This window comes from Chiloscyllium plagiosum, unplaced genomic scaffold, assembly GCF_037043375.1.
Source record: "Chiloscyllium plagiosum isolate Xiang-an unplaced genomic scaffold, Cpla_swu_hap1 HiC_scaffold_5, whole genome shotgun sequence".
In the NCBI taxonomy this organism is placed as follows: Eukaryota; Metazoa; Chordata; class Chondrichthyes; order Orectolobiformes; family Hemiscylliidae; genus Chiloscyllium; species Chiloscyllium plagiosum.
Window position 1 is genome coordinate 90,786,691 of NW_028270143.1, and position 19,169 is coordinate 90,805,859.

Sequence of the window (19,169 nt, forward strand, 5' to 3'; positions counted from 1 at the left end):
GCCAACTGAGGCCATTTTTCTGAAGTTGTACAGTGGTCTAGCCAGGCTGAACCTTCAATAGTGTGCTCACTGACAGTCACAAGGATACAAGGGGATATCCGAGCTCTCGAAATGGACCAGAGACTAGCCAAAACATGAATTTTGGAGGGCTTGGTTGAGTAGAGAAATGGCTCGAAAACTATTTGGCTCCTGAGATATGAGAGGAATGAGGACAAGAAATATAATTGAAGATTCTTTGCAACATGGAAAGTTAAATAATAATGTTAGGACCAAGCGACAACCTGTGTAAGGAAATGCTGCTTCATGAAAAGAATTACAAATACCTGTAATATACTTTTAGGGAAATAGCCAAGGAAGAATTTTGGAATCATTCAAGTGTTTGTTATTATGATTGAAGACATGATAGTGTTCTTGGTGAAGCAACTGTTAGTTTTATCTTGATTTTATGTTTTACCAGAATTTGTTCTGGGTATGTTTTTTTTGGATTTTTACCACCCAGCAATGAAGATGAATGGAGATAATGTGTTTTACTCCATTGGGTTGTTCGTCTTGTTGTGACTGTGAAATGCAGAATGTGCTGATAATGAAGCACCACGATTCACCAATAACACCATTGATGTAACTATGTTAATTCAATTAACAAAATGGATAAGTGCATCTCATGTAACTGTCTAAAATGAAAGAAATGCCCACTAGGTTTCATTTATGTACAAAACACTCTTAAAGCAACTGGTTAACACCTAAGCTATCATCCAGAAACTTAAAAAAAAGACTAACTATTAGACTATATATGGTTAATCACTACAAAGACAACACATGCATGACACACACGATACATACACACATGCAACACAAAAAGCCACATCCCCTGCAAATATTATGAACTTTCTAAAATAAAAACAACCCCTGTGAACCATGGGTCTGGAAATAAAGGATTAAATGGGATGAATTATCTCTACAGGCTGACACCTGTAAATTGATGGTGGGTATCCAGTCTGATTGTAAATAACTTGGCTTCAAATCTTTGGCGATTGAGCCCAGTCCAGCTCTTGGGTTTTACCAGGTAGATAGAAATACTGATATTTGGACGCTCCATCAGATTTCCAGAGACTGCTACAGGCAAACAGTATTTCGAGAGAGAAGTTTGTGGTTTCTGGGATGCCTTCATTACTCTGACTCCTGGGAACAAAGTTCCAGTGCAGAAAGTGTTGCTAAGCAATAAACTCCATCAATCCCAGTAATTTGAGGCAATAAGCCCCATCTTTTATCTCCTTGAAAGCTTTGCTTAGCTCTTTCTTCAGAATAACTTGATTTCCCGTGAGCAACAAGTAAACTGCTGCACATGTTAAATTGTTGGCTTAATTTCCAAGATATCACCTTTTTCAATGCTCCGACTGTCCAATTAGTTCAAATATATCAATTTTTCTTGTTAGTCTTTGAATATAGATATTTGTCTAACAGTTGGTATTAAATAAATTTGAAAAGCTAATGAATGAATTTTCATCAAGACTTGGTACACAATTAGGGCATGTCCAACCAAAGAATTGATTTAGTTTTGGGTGACAATCCATTACAGATTGATTATTTTTCTGGAATGTTGTGGAGTGTTTGATTTAGAATGTAATTGATTTGGTTTAACATGTGGATTGTCTCAGGAACTATTGTGAAATTTGTCACAACCGTCACAATGTGAACAGAGTTTTCAGCACAGGTTATTGGATATAGATTAGGCTGAAGCATCTTCAGTGTGATGGATGTGTAAAAGTTCTTTGAACTTTGAGACTGCAAAAGTTCAACCAGGTAGGAAAAGCCTCAAGGTACATTTATACAATTGTCATAACATTTGCACAGTGCATAACATAAGTCTGCACAGTACTTATGTAGCAGTTCCAAACTTTACTTCAAATATTATGATTTAAATGAGAGGCCTTTTCCAATAGTGCATTTTATAATGTTATGACTGCTCCCTCTTAAGGAAATTTAGTTACTTCTCTGAAGATGTAGAAATGGATTTATTGAAACATCATGACCTAGATTTTCAGATGGTCACTTTGTTTCTGAAGAGTGGATTAAAGTTCTGCATAGTAACCCTGTGACATCTCCATAGCAGGCTTCAAAAGAATTATTTGGGAAATTAAATATCTGGATTTTTTTTTTCTGGTTGGAACTCTGAGAGCATGCATTTAAGTCTGAATATTCTGCTGGAGTTAAATAAACATTTAGTTATAAAAGGTTAAACTCTTAAAAATATCAAGTCTAACTTCGGAGTAACTATTAAACTGCTATGTCAACTTATCTCCCACGTTCCCAACTATATGTTCCCAAGAAGCCAACTCTACACCCTCTCTCAACCCAGAACACTATGCCTCTGCAACCAAACACTGACATTCCGGACCCAACACACCCTTCCCCTCTATGCCCAGGAACCATGAACACCCCTTAGGACTGAACATCCCTGCCCTGCCACCAGACCTAACAATGACCCGTCCTTGGAGCTACTTCACCTGCTGCCAGAACCTACCAAGCTACCCATCCTTAACTTATCCTGTACCTTTTCCTACCCCTGCTTGACATCTCAACCCTACCACTGACCACCGCCCCTACTCTATATCGACCCCACCCCTCACTTCAGATCAAGCTACCCCTAATTTGGACCACTTCCACCCAATTACCTCCTGAACTCCACTGGACCTGATATAATGCCCCCCACTCTGCCAGTCAATAAGATCATCGGATGGAAAATGTCAAACTGTAGAAAAATTAAGCACAGCAAAGTGATTTATCTATCATTTCTGCGTTGGCTGAATAAACCAGCTGCCCATTCTCATCACACTTCGCAGCACCTGGCCTTGCAGGTTGCAGCGATTTTTGTTTTTTGGGACCCAGAATCTATTTGAATGAGTTGACCACATTAGATCACATTTGAAATATTGGTTTGTCTTTGATTTCAACTGTCTTAACTCCTACTTTTCTGCTCGATCCCCATGTCTTTGATTTCCCTTAAAGCCCAGTAAAATTTACTGTTCATGTCCGTGATTGCTTTGTTCATTTCAATCTGGTGTTTATTCAGTTACTACAAAGCTGACAGAAAAGCAATAAATTTTTAACTTTCAAACTTTCAAGTTTGCTAGTTTTTCTTTTATCACAAAACTTTTGTTGTGCCATATTTGAATTATACTAGTAGTTTCTTTTTAACACAGCATCAGACAGGATATTGTTGCTCTCGCAAATCCCTCATAGCTTTAGCTTTTTGTGGAATTATTGCTGTGGGGAAGTAGCACATAATCTGGAGCTGTTATCTGCTTTTAACTGTATTTTATGTTGAAAGAAATGCTTTTTTTTCCATTAATTTGAATAAGTATTGACCTGTTCTCATGTGTTTTCTTCCAGAAGAAGATGAAATATTGAAACTGAACGGCATAACCCAGAAACCGGCAGATGTGAAATTGGAAGATGTGAAACCAGGATGCCAACTTTCCCAGGACACTATTGGTGAGGTAGAAAATCCCTGTGCTGTCAGTGATGGACCAAACCCTATGTCAGTACTGAATGCAGAGGACCAGGAGGAGGAAAACAAAGCAAAGGCTCAAACCATACAGCCACCTGATATCAACAGCAAAATTGGTATGACTTGCAATAACTACAGTCTCAAGAACATTCTGAAACTCTGATTTAAAAGCTTCCATGGAATAATATCTATATCTGCAACCTTTTTTCATTTCATTAACCACTCATTTGTCTTACTGTTTGCCATTTACCCCAGTTTATCGTGAAATTGACAGAAAATATGTTTTTGATCTCCATTTGTGTTTGCATAAAATGTTTTTGCTCTTACAACTAATAATTGTCGAATGTGATTGGTAATCTACCTTGGAAAAAGGAAGAATCACAGAATCACTTTAGTTTTCTAGTTACCTTATTTCTCCATGCACAATACAATCTCAGTTATGAAATTTGCCAAAAACTTCTGTGAAATTCCAAAATAAATCCATAACTTTTATCTCCATCATTTAAGAAATGCGACATGCTTCGATATAGCTGCTAGGTAAACAAGGTTCAAATTAACAGCAGTTCTTCACTTAACCTACACATATGCTTAGAGCTAAAATGTACCTGTTTAACATTGTTATGTTGAATTTCTCAACATGTGTGAATGATGGACCCAGCTGATACTAGATCCCAGATCGCGACACAGTTTGATAGATTATATGCTGCTTTTTCTTTTCTTTAGTTAATTAACGTGATTAGTCATTGAAGTATACTGGCACAAGGTTACATATTCTCTTTAATAATAGAGCTAATGTTTATTACACAAAATTATTTGTATATAGTAACAATTAAAATAATCTTAATTCTACTGTGGGTTTTTTTAAAAAAGATTACTGTTGTAATCTGTTTCCTAATACTATCACTTATAAAGACTCTAGCCCTGAGAAACCATATCCTAATTCAACTCTTGACATTTCTGCGTGACTAACTCGTTACAGCTTCTTTATCGTGGACAGTGGAGACAATTCAGTTAGTTCTTTACAAGCCTTCTAACATGAACTTCTCTCAGATAAGAGAGCCTAAACGTTCTCATTCTAATAATGCGCAGATTTACAACCAAGCTGTTCAACAAACTAAACCATTCGGCTGAGGTTACTGGTTCCTGAATGCCTTCGAGTAGAGAAACTCTGCTTGCTTATGAACTCAATTCTTTTGGGTTTTTTTTCTAAACAAAAGCAGAACTGTGGATGCTAGGAATCAGAAACAGAAATAGAAACAGAATTTGCTGGTAAAACTAACTCCACCTCCTCTCCACAGATATTGCCAGAACTGCTGGGTTTTGCCAGCAATTTCTATTTTTGTTTCTGGTATTTTCTAAACTGAATTTTAGAAACTTCCTTATTGCTAGAATCTTCTGAACTGAAAACAAAGCCAGCTACCTTAAATGTTTACCTTACCTTTCATAAATCCAATAGCATGAAACCTTAAAATCACAGGGGTCCACAGTCACTTGAGTATTTACAAGTGCTGGGTTTAAGCACTGTTCTGGAAGGACTCTCTGACCTTTTCTTAAATAAAATGAAAATAAAACCTCCACAGAAGTAAACATCACCCATCTCCCTCTATTTTGATATTCAAATTCCAAAATTGATAAAAAATACAAGTTATACATTTTCCATCTCACACATTTCTGTTTCCTAAACAGTGACACTGACCCAGTAAATCACAATTTAGCAATTGTTTTTGTGTATTCTAATATGTAAAAAAAGAAATATTGTTGGGGTCCAATCATAGTCAACTGATGGATCCTGTTCTTCTCATTTCGAAAAGTCAATCTTTTGCATGTAAATTTTTTGAAGTTCATGCCGATTCACTCTTTTTTTTTGTTAAAACCACTTGTTTATCCACTTGCTGTGTAATTCACTTAAATAAAAGGTTCACCTTGGAATGTAATCACATCATACCATTAGTATACCATTATTCATGTACTCTGTGATTAGTTATTTTTATTATTCCGTGGCATGTGGGCTTTTCTGGCTAGGCCAGTGTTTATTTTCCATTTCTAATTGCCAGTTAAGAGTCAACCACATTGCAATGGCCTGGATTTGCAGTAAGGAGAGCAGATTCCTTTCCTTAAGGGATATTAGTGGACTAGATAGGGTTTTTTAACTTTTTGTTCCAGGTTTTGCAATGGTGGATTCAAATCCATCTCCCCAAAACATTAACCTGGGGTTCTGGGTTACTAGTCCAGTGATGATAATTACACCACCAACAGACACCTCTTTCGCTTCCCTTAGACATTTTAGCTTTACTTTTCCTCTAAGCTTCCATTATCTCCACACTTGCTGAAGAATATCGTAAGATCTTTCATGCAAAGATCCACCACCGCCAAACCAACACACTATCCATCCCCAACCCCCATCCCATTAACACACCAGATATTATGATTTATTTAGCATCAGTTACTTCCTTGCTTCGGAAAAACAAAATGTAGGTGATTGAACTGGAATTTTAAAAAAATTTTGAACTTCTGAAGTTACCGCACTTTTATTTGTACCTACATTATCTGTGTTTATCTGTTCTAAACTTTCACCTTAAGTGCCATTATCAATTTGACAGAGAAACAGCACAACTTCCTTAGTTGTAGCCTTTTCCTTTACCATTGATGTACTCTGGTTCCTCTTTTTTGTTCTTCCTTAACTCGAGATTAAAAATCTGCAGGGATTAGCACCATCCCTGCATGTTCCTGAACTTAATCTTAAATTCATATGAAAAGAAAACCACTGTGAAATCTCTTTCTGATGTTGTCAAGTTACACCAATCTGATTAATGATTTTTTTAATTTCAAAGAGGAATGCAAGCAATTTTTAACAGATCTAGTGCTATGTCTGCTTTGAGAATTAACTAACCAAATAGTTTGCATTAATAATTTTAAATTTCTAACACTCTTGTATGAGACATTTTTCTTTGGTAGTGTTCGGTAAAGGTTCTCTCTCATTTTGATAAACCTCTGCTCTCACTATGGCATTAACGTCTTCCTTTACAACTGTTTATCGTTGATTTTATTTGTTCTCCCATTTCTACAGATGGAGTGGAAAACCAGGTTGGTGAATTTCCAGGAATTCAGCACATCACAAGCGATTCAGACAGTGAAGTATATTGTGATTCAATGGAACAGCTGGGAGTTGAAGAGGTAAGTGCTGATGTCAAGAACCGCACTCACCAAGAGTGAAAGCCATGTGATTGTATAAAATTTCTTGAATTTTGATGAGGATAAGATGAAATAATAAATATTGTTGAGCTGTTCCCATCAGTCCCTTTATAGTTGGAGCAATAAGGTATAGGTAGTTACCTGAAGGAAGAGCAAATCCGTGCAGATGCTAAAATCTGTATTAAAAACAAAGAATGCTGGAAATCACAGCAGGTCAGGCATCATCCATGGAGAGACCGCAAACTAACGTTTTGAGTCTAGATGTCTCTTCATCAGAGCTAGGTAATTTTCCATTGCATAGGTAAATATCTATTGTCCACTTGGGCATGTCTTTCCATTCAATAAAATCTGCAATTGGAGCAGATCTATAAAATATTTCAAATATTCATATATTAGCCCTTTTAGTCTTCATAGGCAGACATTTTCTAACAACTTTTAAAGAAGATAATGTATTAATTGCTTTAGATCAGCTTTTTTTGGGGTGAACAGATTTCTTCTAGATTTTCTTAAAGACTCATCAAACTCCACCTATTTACAGTATACCTGTTTTAATTTCTCACTCGCTACCTGTATCTGCAGTAAATATTTTGGGAATCTAGATGGTGCAGTAAGTACAAGAACTGACCACACTGATAGAATATGAATTAAGTTTTGCTACAGTTATTTAATTCCACAACTGTCATTAAATTTATAGTATTTTCTCTTTTTTAGTATTGCTCCTGGAATCTATGATTGTAAATTGCTCAATTTCTGTTCGTTTTGTGAAATAAAAAGCTGTATTTATAATAAAAGGATGACTGATTTCATAAAGTGAATCAAAAATTAGACTATCGCTGTAAAGTGTTGTGGAATTGAGACAAAGGTATTTTTGAACTAAAGCAATGGGAGGTGACAGTGAATGCACAAAGTGAAAGTATTTCATTGACTAGCACTAAACTGTCTCTGAGCAGGAGAAATCTACATTTTAAAAAACTGACGGACATCAATATGACATGAGAGGTTTTCATTCAAAAAAGCACTCTTTAATCTTCCCTTCACAATTAGTGTTTAATGTGAAATACCAAAATTATAGTTTTATAGAAATGCATTACTTTTTAAAATAGATTAGATTAGATTCCCTACAGTGTGGAAACAGGCCCTTCGGCCCAACCAGTCCACACCGACCCTCTGAAGAGTAACCCACCCAGACTCATTTTCCTCTGATTAATGCACCTAACACTACGGGCAATTTAGCATGGCCAATTCACCTGACCTGCACATCTTTGGACTGTGGGAGGAAACTGGAGCACCTGGAGGAAACCCACGCAGACACGGGGAGAATGTGCAAACTCCACACAGTCGCCCGAGGCTGGACTCAAACCTGGGACCCTGGTGCTGTGAGGCAGCAGTGCTGACCACTGAGCCACCGTGTCGCCCTTCAAGATATTTGAGACCTTGACTTCATAGAATTGTTGAATCACTACAATGCAGATAGAAGCTTTTCAACCCATTTGAATCTGCACCAACCTCCAAACAGCACTCTTTCCACCCTCCCCCCGCCCCAACTTATTCCCATAACTCTGCAGTTACTATGGCTTATCCACCTAGCCTGCACACCCATGGAGACCTAGCCTAGGGTGGCACAGTGACACTGGAGACTCGAGTTCAATTCCAGCCTTGTGTGACTGTCTGTGTGGAGTTTGCACTTTGTTGCCATGTCTCTGTGTTTCCACCGGGTGTTCCGGCACAGTCCAAAAATGTGTAGGTTAGGTGAATTGGTCATGCTAAACTGTCCATAGTAACTTGAGATATACAGGCTAGATGAACTAGCCATGGTAACTGCAGGATCACAGGGATAGGGTGGGTCTGGGTGGGATGCTCTTTGGTTGGTTGGTGCAAACATCTTGGGCAAAACTATCTTTTCCCACACTTGGGGATTTTATGGTTCTAACCTGCACGCCTTTTGAAGGTTTTCTCCCATGTGATAATTATTCTGAGGATTATTTTGAGATTGGTAATTCATAGTGATATCATGTAAGCATAAACTTGAGAAACAGAGCTATATAAATAGTTTTGTTGATATGGCAGATATCCCCTGTATTACTAACACTACAACTGTCTTTTTCCTCTCCTGGCTGCTACTGCCTGGCTACACCTGTCTTCAACCATCACGTAGCAGAAACCTCTTTTGTAAATGTCTGTTTGCATGTTTGTAAATTACTTCAAATTGTCATCCATGATTAACTATTCACTTATGTAAATAACATGGTGCTAATAATGGAATGGGACCTAAAAACATTTTTTCTTGGGTTACAGTGTAAATTAACTTAAATATACAGACATGACTATTGCCCAAGTAATCATTTGATGTTTTAAGTACTGTAAACATGTTATTTTATTTCATTCTTGCAGATTTCAGGAGCTGGTAGCTCAGGGAGAGAGAATTTTAATAGTTCTCTGATCGTCTCAGAATTTGATCACAGGCAGCTATTCACAAATAGTTCGAGAACAGAGTTGAAACATTCCCTAAAATACCTTGGGAATCCTGGAACAATGAAGGTACAGGATTTGGGAGAAGGTGGTGTTACTCGTGGTGGTGAAGATGCAAAACCAGGTGGAAGTGGCTCTCACAAAGAGAAGATAAGCAGCAAAAGAACGGAGTTTCATGGACCCAGGAGGGGACGAGGTATGTTTTTGACTGGAAAAGATCTTTATTTGAGGTATTTTCCCTACAAATATGTCCCAAGGACTAGTTTTCTTGAGAAATTTTGTGGAGTTTATTTTGCAACTTATTTTCTTTCTCCTTTCATTTGTGCTCAACCTTGTCATGCACAATTTCCTTCTGTGGGAGATTGAAGACCCACTGAAAGGAGCCCCTTGGTAATCTGTAGTTGATGAGTGAGTACTGTAGGGAAATCAAAAGTAAAAAGAACAAAATATGTAGAACCTCTGTTCCTGTTGACAAGGGTATATGGCGCTCTTGTTTCTAAACATTGCTCCGAACACTTTGCATTTCCATTATATGGATTACTATGACATTCATGCTATGTTGCAGCTAAAACAGTAGGAAAAGTTTAACTCAACAATGTTCATTTATATAGAACCTTTGGACATGGCTTGGCATTTCCAGTGGCTTTGAAAGTATAATTGTTTCAAGTGCATCTCTTCTGCAAAACAATGACCTTCACCACTTAGAAGGTCAAGGCCAGTCAATTTGTAGTGATGCCGAGTTGTACTTCATTGTTCTGGGATAAAACCTTTAAAACTCCAAGCTTAGGAAGGATAATAGAAACATTTTGACTTCAATGACTGCAGCACTTCAAGAAGGCAGCCAGCTGCCACCTTCTCAAGCACAATTAGAAATAAGCAATAAATGGCAGTGTTGCTAGCAGCAATCGCATCCAAAGATTCATTCTTTTTTTAAAAAGTGCACTACTGTATTACTCCAAATGTGTTGTGTAATGTAATCTCACTTTGTCCTTGCCATGTCCCTTTTACAATTCTGTTTGAAATGATTTATGTTTTGTACTTCAACTGTTTTTTGTGACCGAGAATCCCACATCTTTTCAACATCTGTTAATAGATTTCTCTTTATCTACCTCCATTCATTTTTTTACAATTATTATTTCTGTTTCTACTGGCCAACAGGACTATAACAAATCGCAATTCATCTTCTAATAGTTCTCCATAATGTTGATGTTATCTATTGTGTATCTGCTTAATCCACATGATGCTTAATGTCTTTGCTATTGAATTTCATAGAGCACTGAAGTATTTGTAACCAGTGGCTTTGAATAGTTCATATGTTTGCCTTGTGTTTTTGCCAGCATATATGTTATTTTAATTGTTTCCCTGTTTATCTTGTAGGTAATAGGATGCAGCAATCAGGGGATGGTTTTCAGGTCTCACAGTTGGGTAATGGTGGTAATGGGGAACGAAGGGGCTCAGAGAGGCTGCAAAAAGCCAGTGTGAATGAACAGATTGCAGTAGCACTACTTAGACTCCAGGAAGACATGCAGAGTGTGTTGGAGCGACTTCATATGTTGGAGGCAGTGACTGCTTCTCAGGTAAAAGCTAATAAGAAAGAAAATGATTTTATGATATGCACTACCTGTTCATGCTTATAGTTTCTATAATGCAGGATTCCATTGCACAGATCAATGGTAATCAGTGCTGTATTGTGGGAATTAAGTAATGGGAGTAAAATTTAGACCTTCACTAAAGCTGTATTCAGAGTAATAATTAGGCCATCAGTAAAAAGTGTACAATGTTTCTCCAGAAAAGAGAGAGGAAATAGATAACTTACAATTACAAAATGGTATTTGTGAAGGAAGGAGATATCAGTCAATGAGTGTTGCTTCTTTAGAGTTGGAAATGTGTAAAAAAGATTTTTTAAAATTAACTCATGGATATGGGGGCCACTGGTTGGACCACCATTTGTTGCCCATTCCTCGTTGCCTTAGAGAAGGTGGTGATGACCTACCCTCTTGAAATCAAGCAGTCCACTTGCTGCAGTTAGACTCTCAATGTCAATGGGGAGGGAGTTTGACTTATTAACTGTGAAGGAACAGCAATATATTTCCAAGTCTTGATCGTGAGTGGCTTTAAGGGGATCTCGCAGGTGGTAGTGATCCTATATAAGTGCTGCCCTTGTCCTTCTCAGTAAAAGTAGTTGTGGTTTTGGACAGTACAGTGTAAGGTGCCTTAGTGAATTTCTGCAGTGCAGCTTGTAAATGGCACACATAGTTGCTACCCAGTGTCACAGGTGGAGGGAATGAATGTTTGTGAATGCGGTCTAATCTTGTGGCGCTTTTGTCCTGGATAGTGTTCAGTTTCTTTAGTGTTGTTGAAGCTGCACCCGTCTAGGCAAGTGGGATGTATTCCTTCACACTTCTGAGCCTTGTAGATCATGGGCAGGCTTTGAGGAGTCAGGAGGTGAGTTATTTACTGCAGTATTCCTAGCCTATGACCTATTCTTATAACCACTGTATTTATATGGTTAGTCTACATAAATTTATTTCAATGATATTCCCCACTACCAACATCCTTGGGGTTTTAGTGATAGTAATACCACTGAATGTCAAGGGACAATTAGATTAGGATCTCTCTTGTTAAAGATAGTCATTGCCAGATATTTGTGGCACTATTGTTAATTGTTAACTTTAGGAATGTCTCAAGATGAACATTCATAGGAAGAAAGAAACAGGAGTATGCCATTCAATGAGATCATGGATCCTCCATAACCTATCTTTGGCTTTTATTTTTTTTCATTCAGAGGATGTGGGTGTCACTGGTTAGGCCAGCATTCATTGCCCACACCTAATTGCCCAGAAAGCATTTGAGAGTTAATCACATTGTTGTCAGCCTGAAGTCACGTGTAGGCCAGCCCAGGTAAGGATAGCAATTTCTTTACCTAAAGGACGTAAACGAACCAAATGGATTTTTCCAACAATTGGCAATAATTTCATGATCACCTTTAGACTTTCAATTCCATATTTTCATTGAATTCAAATTCCCTAATGTCATGGTGAAAGTTGAACCCTCGTCCCTAGAACATTACCTGGTTCTCTGAATCAAGAGCCTATCTGAGATTAATTGTTGAAATAATTAACAACTAATTCCGCATCCAATGCTGTTTGTGGAAGAGCATTGCAAGCCTCTATCACTGTTTGTGAGTAGAACTGCTTCCTCACAGCTCTCCTGAATGGTCTGATCCTAATTCTCAGACTATGTCTCTTAGTTCTAGAATCCCCAACCAGTGGAAACCTGTTTTTTCCTGTTATTATCTTAAAGATTTCAGTCAGATTACTCCTTAACCTTCTAAATTCTAGAGGAAACAGGCCTAATTGGTAGAATCTGTCCCCAAAACTTAACCCCAAAGTATAGGTATTATTCTTATAAATCTACATTGTACTCCCTCCAACACCAATATATCCTTCTAAGGTGTTAAATCCAGATCTGCCTCAGCACTTCATGTGGAGTCTAACCAGGGTTTTGTATAACTGCAGCATTACTTCTGTATTCTTATACTTCAGTCTTCATGATATTAAGGCCAGCATCCCATTAACTTTCTTGGTTATTTTTACACCTGTTGGTGACATTTTCAAGATCTATGAATTGAACCCTAAAGTCTCTTTAGACACCTACTGTATTCAACATCTCACTATCTTAAAAAGAGTACCCTGATCTATGCTTTTTTGGTTCAAAAAGGATTACACTTGTTTACATTGAACTCAATATTCCAGTTTTCCCCATTCACCTAGTCATACCAATTTATGTTTATTTAGTTTGGTGTGGTGTTGTATCAATAATTGAAATTTCCAGAAAGATAACTTTGCAAAGCTTTTTTTCTGATTTCCCTCACAACCTTGGGATACCTTTTATTTATTAAGAAAGGCTTCCTTCTTCTCAGGTGAAGTCTGAAGATGCCCATTCAAAGCTTAAACATACTGCAGGTGATAAGGTAAATACTTTTTTCATCATTGTATATTAAAATAATCAATTGTAAATGCTTTGAGGAAACATGGTTAGGTTTTTAAAACTTGATCTGCAGTGTTCCATTTTCTAATAAAAATATTTTCAGAAATAATAACCTTAATGATTCTTCATGGTGATAATTTCATTTAATAACTTTATAGATTTTATTTATGCAGTTTAGCAATCCACTTTGCCATATTGGTTCTTGTAAAGTTTGTTATTGTGCATAAGATTTTATTTCTGTTTGAGAAATATCAGATTTTTAATAATGAAAGATTATATTTGGTGTTTTTTTGTTTGCTTTCATCATCCAGACATCGTCCTGGTGGCCTTTTGATGTGTCTGGCCGAACTATTGCATTTGCAATTCTTTGGCCTGTTGTCCTCCAGCTGTTTGTGCATATGTATTTTCAAAGGAGGAAGAGGTAATTTTGAATACCTTCTTTTAGTTTCTCCTCATTCAAAATGAGTGCAAGTAGAATGATTTTTATCTCCTGTCTTAAATTTCAGAAAACTGAACTAGGTATCCACCTGGAATTACAAAGGCACTCTGAAGTCTGCAAACATAGAAAATTGGAGAGCCTGACATGATCATTTGGATTTATTCATTTAGTGGTGTTTTACCTTAACATAGTCCAATGATGTGCATTTTGCTTTAAAATCATCCTGCACACTGTACATCACTAAATGCTACAACATACAGATACTTGAACCAAATAGCATTAGTTAATTTTGGATTAATGTAACAATCATCTTTAAATTATATGGCCTGATTTTGGTTTCATTTTAAATTTATGGAACAAACACTGCACTATCATCTTAATAGTAAATGCTGTATCTAACTGAATGTAAGTCGCTTTAGCTGCTTGCAATATAGCTAAAATTGATTTTGGAAAGAAACTGGGGAAAATCTGCATGTTAAAAATACTTAAAATGCTTAATTTCTAGTGTTTTAGCTAGAAATAATTCAATTGAAACGTTGCACCTTAATGTACTTTGAACAAATCCCTTGCTAGCATTGTACAGTAAGACCTTGTGAACAGCAACGAATTCTGATGCCTGACCAACATTCCCACTCCCCAATACTACTAAAATAGATTATCTGGTCATCTGCTCAGTTGCTCTTTGTGGGATCCTACTGTGTACATTGGCTGTTGAGTTTGTCAGCAAATAGTGACTGCACTAAAAAAAAAATTTAGAAGCAATTTGGTAATACTTTCCTATCATATGGTCAGTAACTCAAAGGATATAAAATTGATTTTACGTGCATATTACAGCTACTGAACAAATAATATCGACCCCTGGTTTTTGCAGTTGAACAGAATGCTTTTAACCCATTGATAATCTCTTTTGGAACGGCCAATAGATGGATTTTTTTCTTTTATGCAGTTTATTGTTTAGCAAAAAGCCATGTATGGTGGACATGGACATAGAATTTGATTTATCTCCAGCACTTTTGAAGTATCTGGTAAAATTGAGATTATATAACCCAACACTAATGTACTGAGACTCATCCATTAGATACAGCTTTTACATATCCTTTCTCTGCATGTAACTTTATTTATATATAATTACCACTGTGAAGTCTACTCCTATCAATGCTGTTAATAGTTGTACAAATTAGACTGTACAAAGTAAGTGCAATATTTTTTCAATTACATTGTAATAAAATTACAAATTGAAGAAAATATGTCTCAAGGTTATCTAATAGCAATTTAATATTGATTTTAAATTAAGGATCCCATTTATCAAAGCACATTATTATTATAATCAGTTTTACAAATGGAGTTCTGGGCTCCTATTCAAAAAAATATTGTAAGCATGAAAATAATTCGCAGAATATAACTTCAAGCTTGAAAGACACTAATATATTTTTATCATGTGAGCCACAAATAAACTTTTTTGGAGGTTCTGTGTATTTTTGTATTGATTTTTTAAAAAAATCAAAATTAAGAGAGCACAACCAATATTATTATTTATGGATGTATGTTTGTATCTATAATCAAAACATGGTACTGAATGTTGTCAGGACATGAGTGACATCACCTATGGTGTGAAATTGGTAGAATCATGTAAGAAGTGTAGTAAAATCGATCTTGATATTGGGAACAACTTGCTGCATCCTTTAAAGAAGTGCCACGTTTTGAAGTGAGATTCTCGCTAAGCAATGGAAAGTTGTCTATGAAGGGTGATTACTTAACGTTAACCACCTTATTAATAGCTCATCTTGCCTCATTAATATGTAACTTTGTATCTGCCATCTTCCACAAGCAAACTAGATGCCAAGAATTCTCGTCACGGAAGTCAAAGTGGTTACCAAGTGACTTCAGCTCGCCTCTTGCCCTGAAGGACCTTCATGTTAGACACCAGAGACCAATGGTGCAGGCCACACAAGTCCTAGGTCTATTGATATTGGTATCTGACATGTGCCAACCTTTAAAAACCTTCATAATATATTTCCAATTCACTTATAGTAGACTTCTGCACTCCAATGCCTCCGGGGGCAACAACAGCTTTTGTTGTAGAAGTCTAGCTTTGCCCTTTGCCTTTGGGACAGGAAACCAGCTCACGGATTGGACCAGATTGTATCTGAGCAGTTCTGTTGGTGCTCACTCACTTTGAACCTACTTGGATACTTACCACCATATCCCTGCCTTGCTCCTCAGCCAGGGATATCACGTTCCTCACAGTACTGCTATGTTGTCATGCTGTTTAGCACAGACACAAAGTCAGCAGTCTTGTCATCGTTGTCAGCAGTCCTGAGTCAAATCAAGGGAGAGAGCTTTTAGCCAGCACAGTAAGTCAAAGGCAGCCTCTGATACTAATCCAGGGGCTTTAGCACTCAGTCAGCCCAGAACTCCATTTGTACTCAGGCCAAACAGCGTCAGGATTCATTCTTCATCAGGGGTGAAGAGTTAAATGTTGGGCCACCACCCATCTTGACTCTTTTTGCCCTATTGTGGGCATGAGAGAAATGAAAGCAGATGGCATAGTTTTCACTTTTTGGTGCAAGTTGGGAGATGTTCCGAATGAGTGAATAGGCAGAGTTAAGGGCACACAGGGTTCATGGTGTCAGGGGTTTGGGTGGCTGTCAGTGAGTGAGGAAAGATATTGCAACCAATAGTAAGAGATGTAGAACATGAGCTTTGGTGGAGGGTGAAGTTCTCAGGCAGAAGTGAGTGAGAGGCTTCAGAGAGGATGTTGACACTTAATGCTAATAGAGTGAAGAACGTTCTCCCTACACTCCTGTACATTTCTCCAAACATCTGAGATGTACTGATCCAGGTGACAACCTAGGACTCAGCTGACACAGTTTGATGTCATGATCTCTGCTGCCTAGTCCTAGAGGAAAGACTTGCCCTGCCTCTGCATCACCTGATCCAGCAGGACTCCCGGGTCCCTATCCTCAAAGTGGGGAACTAATTTATCTTTCTCTGTCATCTGTGGGGCAAATGTTAGGAACTATGCAGGAGAGCTTTGGATTAACAGGGCTTATTCATATGCACAACAGCCTTTTAAAGATGGTGCCAAGGATGTTTGTCCTCAACCAATGTTTAAAAAAAAAAGTTGATTCACCCCAGTGCATCAATCGTTGAGATCAGATACCTGTTTCTACCTACAAATTCTGTCTACAGAGCCTTGATTGAGAATTCCTAGGCCTGGTCCAGTTATAGAAATTCTCATTGTTCCTAATATATATAGTTGTAGCTAATAGGAATACTCAGTGTGATTAATATTATTTGATTCCTTGATCACTATGCAAAAAGCATAACACAGTATGTGAAATAGATTATTTAGCTCTGGCTGAATTAGTTCACATCCCTCTCCCTAAGGCTATTTTGGAATTGTAATTTGCTCTGATTAGGCTACATATAGAGTTCTGGGACTAATTCGAGCTGCAGTGCTTAAAAAAAGTAATGCAAAACTTAAATTTGGAGACAGTAGCATAATTGTATTGCTCGTGGACTTGTTATTACATAGGATTAATTATGTGAGTTTTTGGGAGACTTGGAACCCGTTTAAGGCATGAACAGACTCCAGCAAAGCTTTGTCCTGAATCAACTATTGAGACAAAGTCCAGATTAGTTTGTTATCCGTTAAACTGGCACTAATCTGCAGTTTTCAATGCGGAATCTACTTTCATGTCAGATATTGGCTAGGAGAGCACACAAATGGCTTCTCTTTTCTTGTTCTTATCCCTAGATGATTTTCCTTTTTGTCAAACAAAAAGCAAATCTTTTATACTGGATGTTGCTCAGTTTCAGACCTTACCACCACCACAACCCCACACAGTCATTACTTGACCAACCAGGAAGAGTTTATCTGACTGTTGCTAAGCTTACATATTTATATAGGTAGTGTTATGATCTCACCTGAAGGTAATCCTGTACAAGTCAGAACTCAGAGCAAGATCAGGCTTGATAGACCATAAATTTTACCTTCACTATTTGTTTACTATGGCCATCAGACATCATACATTTAAACAAGGCTGCTAATGCACTTTTAACAAAAAATATAAGTTTACAATACAGAAATTAATACAATTAATGTTGCTCTTTATTTAAAAACTGTCTTGAAAATACCAGAAATAAAGATGCAAGCCTTCTTCTCTAACATTAGAGATACCCAAAACTCAGTGAAGTGTCACACCTGTCTTTGTTAAAACTTCTTATTCAGTTAGCACAGCTATAATTACTTTCTTTTTGGTAAATTTCTGCAGTTACTCATTGCTGTTTCTTTTCCTGAGACCTTTTTAAACAAGCAAGAGCTTTTCATTTACAGATTTCTAATCCACTCAATTTTTTTTAATACAAATTGTTTGGAGATATGTAAATTAGCAGCATCTCATCACTCTCGACACAGACAAAGACTATCTCTATACCTTTCTGGATGTTTTGGTCTCTGTTCCTCTTGGTCATTGGCCACCTTAGTACTACGCAGCCACCTAATGTTTCTACTTTTTTAACTACATTGAACGCTGATCTGACTAATTCTCTATTACTAGAACTAGTAGAGAATGTTACCTTTTTTGTTTGAAACATGTTGGGTTAGAAAGCCATCTGGTGTACACATTCCCTCATTCCCTTCATTAACATCACAGTTGTTAAAATCCCTCGAGTTTTTAAACCCAGTTCCCAAATTTCTGTATATTCCTATATCTTCCAAGAGACAAGTTCAAATCCAAATGTGACAGCTGCAGAAATTAATTTAATTTTAAACAAAATACTAATCTCACATCACAGCTGAATTTGGTGATGGTGGAAAAAGAACTTTCTGTTTTGTTATATAAAATGCCAGTTTCAGCGTCCTTGTGGTACAGTCGTCATGTCCTACCTTCCTATCCAGTCCAACCTGCTGCAGAGGTATGTAATAATATCTTTGAACTGGTTAATTTTTTTTTGAAAAATCCTGGATTCTTAAAATGCTACAATACTTTTACATCGAGCTGCCTTCCAGATGGCATGCCCTAGCAGCCCATTTTTTTCTGCCAGATGTGGAACTCAAATTACGACATGCGGTTCTCGTTTATAGACTGCGAGTATCTTCAAGAAGCTGCTTGTCTTTTACCAGGAGCCAATGTCTAGAACATGGCTGACTTGCAACACGTATCTTCCCACTGTCAGCAAAAGCAGCTATTGTTTGAGAGCACTGCCATCATCATGGCTTCTAGTGATTGGCAGAAGAGAGGGTAGGGTGGCACTAGTGACCAGAATCTGAGACATACTGGGTGATGGATGTTGGCCGGTTGCACAGAAATTGCCAAATATGGCAACAGTGGACATCCAGCTTACAGCTGATGCCATCCATTGCCTGAAAATGACTGCTCAGACCCAAGTTAGTACACTAGTTGAAGAATGATCAGGTATGATTTTTATGTCAGCTGTCCCAAGCTGTGTGCGGAGGGATTTCCACATCACGCCAGGTTCCAGAGCGCCTCTCTGTCCACAGCCCACAACCACAGCTTCATGGAAATGCCTTCCATGTCCTTCCACATGGCACAGTGGTGTTGCTAC

General features: G+C 37.5%; 1 protein-coding gene across 6 annotated transcripts in view; it reads left to right on the forward strand.

The window, feature by feature from the left end:
• The window catches only part of acbd5a (acyl-CoA binding domain containing 5a), a 79,908-nt gene extending 64,841 nt beyond the window's left edge, over positions 1-15,067 (forward strand). For 5 of the 6 annotated variants that reach the window (XM_043690533.2, XM_043690529.2, XM_087987454.1 and 2 more), the window contains 7 exons: positions 3,391-3,624; positions 6,576-6,682; positions 9,092-9,365; positions 10,547-10,746; positions 13,092-13,142; positions 13,471-13,580; positions 13,666-15,067. In XM_043690533.2, the coding sequence (XP_043546468.1) occupies positions 3,391-3,624; positions 6,576-6,682; positions 9,092-9,365; positions 10,547-10,746; positions 13,092-13,142; positions 13,471-13,580; positions 13,666-13,678 (989 nt within the window). In that variant the 3' untranslated portion in view covers positions 13,679-15,067. The remainder of the gene's footprint in view (positions 1-3,390; positions 3,625-6,575; positions 6,683-9,091; positions 9,366-10,546; positions 10,747-13,091; positions 13,143-13,470; positions 13,581-13,665) is intronic. The other variant, XM_043690530.2, reaches the window with a different exon arrangement.
• The last annotated feature ends 4,102 nt before the right edge of the window (positions 15,068-19,169 follow it).